This window comes from Poecilia latipinna, unplaced genomic scaffold, assembly GCF_001443285.1.
Source record: "Poecilia latipinna isolate Pla-1442-1.1 unplaced genomic scaffold, P_latipinna-1.0 Scaffold270, whole genome shotgun sequence".
NCBI classification, from domain to species: Eukaryota; Metazoa; Chordata; class Actinopteri; order Cyprinodontiformes; family Poeciliidae; genus Poecilia; species Poecilia latipinna.
In genome coordinates, this window is record NW_015112886.1 from 437115 (window position 1) to 442534 (window position 5420).

The 5420-nt window shown below is 35.2% G+C and overlaps 1 protein-coding gene across 1 annotated transcript in view; it reads left to right on the top strand.

Moving 5' to 3' along the window:
* The first annotated feature begins 2268 nt into the window (after nt 1-2268).
* aipl1 (aryl hydrocarbon receptor interacting protein-like 1) overlaps nt 2269-5420 on the top strand; it is a 9340-nt gene continuing 6188 nt past the window's right edge. The window contains exons 1-2 of the mRNA XM_015033487.1: nt 2269-2497; nt 4090-4269. Coding sequence (XP_014888973.1) covers nt 2393-2497; nt 4090-4269 — 285 coding nt within the window. The 5' untranslated portion in view covers nt 2269-2392. The remainder of the gene's footprint in view (nt 2498-4089; nt 4270-5420) is intronic.

Below are 5420 nucleotides of genomic sequence, written 5' to 3' on the forward strand. Positions count from 1 at the left end.
ATATATATATATATATATAATATATATAAATATATATATTTTATAAATATATATATATTGATGGTCACCAGATTGCACATTCAGGTAAGCAACATTAGTTTAAGCTGAACCCACTCTCAGAAATTAGTGTGTCTCTTTGTGTGTGAGGATGAGGTGTGGCCAATTGGACCATTTAATTTCCCACGGCACATTGTAAATGCACACAGTAATGAGCTATGCACACACACACACACACGCACACACACACACACACACACCTAGACTTGCATAGGCAGTAAAGCAATAAGGAAACATGTAGGCGGTGTGACGCAAGAAATGTGAGTCATTCAGGGACAAACCAGTTACGTACATCAGTGTCACAAGTGTGACCTTTCCAACAGGTCGGACAGATTGCCACTCCACTCAGGTATTGGTTGGGGTCACTTAAAACCACCGGTCTCAGGGACAGTCATCATTTTCAAATCTCTCTCTCAGGTTTATAAAGGTAGAGGTCCAGGCATGCAGGCTGATAAGCTATTTTTCATTGTTCTTCGGAGATATGATGATGCAAAAAGCTGTAACTATAGCAACTCAAACATGTCATCTGAGAACAGGACCCTGCTGCATGCTGCTGTTGCAATTATTTTTACAGTCTCAACAAGCAAAGATTTAGATGTCAAAATACTCAAAAAGAAAGATCACATGTTTTCAATTATAATGTTACAGATCTCGTTAGGGATTTTTAATGTGACAGGTGAAATATTCAGCTTTATCAACTCATGTATATTTGAAGAAGAGCCACCTCAACCTCAGACATCCCAAAGGATCATCTGCAAGCGTTTTTAAATCAATACGATTACGAAGGGCCTTTCACATTACCAGTCACGGCCACGAGAGGGTGCTAAATCTGCTTCTGCTATTGAGAGGTTCAAAGAAACGCCTGGCAAACTGTTGTCTGCTCCTGTTTATTAGATGAGTGGAATATAGAGGAAGGCAAAACTTTGTTATGTTGTAGCATATTTTAGGGATTAAGAGGTCCTATTTGATAAATTGTAAAACAGCAGGCTCACTTCATAATCCGTGGTGAAATGTTGATTCTTCCATATTCTTGCACAGATGGAACGTACAGTATTGAAAGATACACAATTTGGGGTGCAGATATGGTGCTATTATAGGTTTATCTTTTGGTACAAATAATAAAGAATAAGTTAGTAACAATGAGTAATTTTTGTTAATAACTCCAAAATAAATAAATAAAAAACTGTTTGCAAATTTGTCAACAAACTCTGCTGAAGCTGTGCAGTACAAGACACACACACACACACACACACATACATTAACCAGATGGAAGACAGATGTTTGATAGAAAAGGTCACAGAGTCCATGCAGTAATTGTCTCCTCCGCCATCTTTCAGTATTCCCTGCATTGTTATACCACATCCACTTAAATCCAGGAAATTTCCTCTGGAATGGAAACCATGTCCGACTCTCACAGACCTATTTGTCTTGCCCTGCTTTCTCTCTTGAACTCACACACATGCTGCCGTGCTGGTACACTGGAACAGATTTGAACTCCTAACACATGCACACACACGCAAACACACGCGCATGCACACATGTATATATTTAAACATACACGCACATATTTGGAAATATTTCTTTCCTCTTTCTGAATTTGTTGTTTTGCAATGGCGTACTTATTTCTGCTCTCTCTTTTCACTATTCTTTCAAATGTCCAGAATTTGCGAGTTTTGTTGTTTTTTTTTTTCATTGTGTGATTACAAGAAATATATGAGTTTAACGGAACCAAATTAACGCAGCAGTTTAATTGAACAGTTTTTTTTTTTTTTAGTGTATACTTCTTTACATTTTCTTGAGTCGTTTTTTAAAAATTGTTAGAAAAGTAGCAATAGAAACATCTCAGTGTGGTGAGAAGTGGGGCAGACTTTCCTCAGTGTGGTGTCAGAGATGGGCAAATGGCTATGAATAAAACGGCCAAGTGTTGTTGCTTAAAGAGTAAATAAATAATTTGCTTTGTCAGAGATGAAATCAAAAGCATTTATATGTCTGTTAAAGTAAAATAATCCTATTTAGTAGTAGTTTGGGGGGTTTTTTTAGTTCTAACTGTGAAGTGGAAGAAATTAGGACAAACTGTGTCTCAGTGTCGTTTGGCTTTCTGGATTTTTCCTTAACATTCAGAGAAGCTGATCTGAAGCAGTAAGTAAACAGAGGCCTGTTGGAACAATTGATGAGGAGAAGTTTCTAATCCTATTATCTTTGTCTAAACTAATCCATTAGAGGCAATACCTCCAAGACATAGAAGTGCATTTGCAGGTTTTAAATAATACATACAACATATGTGCTCAGTAATTTAACGTGCTTAAATCAGGGAGCTTAAAAAAAAACAAAAAACATGTCAGATATGCGAGATACAATGCTGACTGGATCAGAGGGAATTAAGAAGACTATTTTGCACGGAGGAACGGGAGACCTTCCCAGATTTATTACTGGAACAAAGGTAGTGTTTGTCTTGAGAACTTTATTGACACTTTCTGAAAAATCTGATGCAACTGTATTGTATTTTGTTTTTTTGTTGTTGTTTTTTTTTGTGATTCAATCTTAATCACAGACAGTGAAAAGAGATTATATTGTTACCTTTTTAAATAATGGCTTACATCATTTTTGGGGGCTTGGGGGGGAAGGGAGGAAAAGAGACCACAATTTCTTTTTCACAAAAGATGATTTAGGCAATAAAACAAAACAAAAAAAGCACTTTTGGCAGAAAATGACTTAGGCCATTAAGTGAAATGTAAAATCACATTTTTGATCCGTTAGGAGGTAGGATAGCAAATTTATCTTCACCTGATTGTAAACATGCTGAAACCAAAGTAAGCTAATTGTAACCTTAAAACTATACTTAGAGAACCAAATGTAACAAGTTAACTCTAAAATGTTTAGTAAGTTAACATTATCAGGGGTAATATCTCAATTTGCTGAGCAGTTTTTAAATGAAATGATATTCAGGGCAATTCAGGACAGAATAACGTTACTAAATCAAAATTAAATCTACTTTTCTACATTAACATTTGATAAAACAACAGAAAATCTGTTAACACTTTATTTGAAGGGGGTTGAATAAGACTGACATGACACTGTCATAAACATGACATAACACCTGTCATGAACATCAATAAGTCTTCATGAATATTTATGAGTGTTGTCATAAAGTGTCATTCGGTAAATTATGACACTTTTAATACAAAGTTGACATTATTCAAAATGTCTTTATGACAACTTGACATTAACCAATAAATCATTACTGTTTAAACTTTACCTTCAATAACATAAAGATACCTAATTTTTAAAGTGCAATCAGTAATACTTTTATAACAAATTTATATCAGTAATGATTTCTTGGTTAATGTCAAGTTGTCATAACAAAGACATTTTGAATAATGTCAACTTTGTATTAAAAGTGTCATAATTTACCGAATGACGCTTTATGACAACAGCCATAAATATTCATGAAGGCTTATTCATGTTCATGACAGGTGTTATGTCATGTTTATGACAGTGTCATGACAGTCTTATTCACCCCCTTCAAATAAAGTGTTACCGAAAATCTTAAGTTATAGCAATAAACCTGTTTGTTGGACTATTTTTTTTACAACAAAAAGCTTGTTTTAGACTTGCTAACGTAACACAATTTTCTTTTTTTTCTTCTTCTTTTATGTTACATAAGTGTGTTGTTTTACGATTTTCTTAATATTTTCTTTTTCTGACTCCTTATGTCTGATGTAAATTACATAAATATTTCCATGGCTTATAAGGCTGGTGACTGTTGGTGCAGCAGATAAAAAAAAAGCAACAAACGCGTCAATAAGTTGAGCATAAAAACAGTTTTTGACCCTTTTTTCTTTACTCGGCACCCGAGACGAGTCAGTGACATAATGTCAGGCATTGAGCGGTGACTGCTCATATTTTAAAGCGATCCAGTTTTTTTTTTTGTTGTTGTTGTTTTTTAAGGTTTTTGCATTTTCCTTCATGATCCCTGCAAGTTTGACTAATGATCATTTCCCCTGAATTTGCCGCTGCTTCCTGTGGTTCTAGGTGACGTTCCACTTCCGCACTCAGCTGTGTGACGATGAGCGCACGGTGTTGGACGACAGCAAGAAGGTGGGAACGCCCATGGAGATAGTGATTGGCAACATGTTTAAGCTCGACATTTGGGAGACCCTGCTGTCTTCCATGAGGATCGGTGAAGTGTCAGAGTTTTGGTGTGACACCATTGTAAGTGAAGAAAAAAGTCAAGTTTTTTTTTTTTTTTTTTTTTTTTTTTTTGTGCATGTTCTATTTTTTTCAATTTGATGCAATTTTATTTTTAATATCGAAGTTTGACAAGCAGATTCTAAAATGCTTGATGTCATAATTTAGATTTTAAAGTTATATCTACCATTTTCAATTACACGCAAGCAAAAAGATAATAATCAGACGACTATGATATATGTCACTCTTACAACATGAACATAATGTGTCATCTGGAAAACACAAGCAGCGTCTTGAACTGACTATAAATTAGGTCTAACTCTGACGTAAAACTGAACTTTTCTCTCTATGTGACTGTATTTAAATTTTATCTTTTTTTTGTTTCTTCCTCATTCAAACTGGATTCAAATTATTATTGTAATTAATTGGCGCAATATAAATAAACTATGCTGAACTGGAACAAGTTATGCTTCAAACTCAAAACATAAAACAGGTATTTAAGTGGGAGGACAAGATTCAGAGAGATTGTCTGTATTTATTGATTAATTTTTTAAAAAATGTATCCCTAAATCATATTTTATTCTTATTAATGAGCCACTTCTGAATGCTTAAAGTTTATCACAACTTTAAAAATGATCTGAAATTCTGTTAGAAATTTGGGCTTCGGTGAACCACTCCGAAATGATCAGCTCCCTCCCGCCTCCCATGTCTTCTTCTGGTGTGCTTTTTGCATGTGTGCTGCGCTCCATTCGAGACAGATGGGTTCTGGCATCCTGTCATTAATCCACAACGATCTCACTCTCTAATCGGCTCTGACTCCTGCTGAATCGGCACCACTGACCCTCCTTCACTCTGATTAGATTTGAAGGAGCTTAAAGCATCTTTTTAAACTTTAAATAACACGGCTGCTCCATGCGTACTGCTGGATATGCTGTGCGCTGCCACACCCATCTAACCAGGGGCTGTGTTAACGCTGTGAAGAGCAGAAGCAAACTTTAAACGAGATCGGATTTAACCCTTGTTTAATATTATTACACATTATATTATTATTTCTTCTTCCTCTTTAATTCCTTTTTTGGAATGAAATATGACATTGGATTCACAGCCTATCTTTCTGCCTGGGTCCTTATTTACTCTTGGTTTCGTTTCATAAAAAAAAATTAAAAAAATATTGT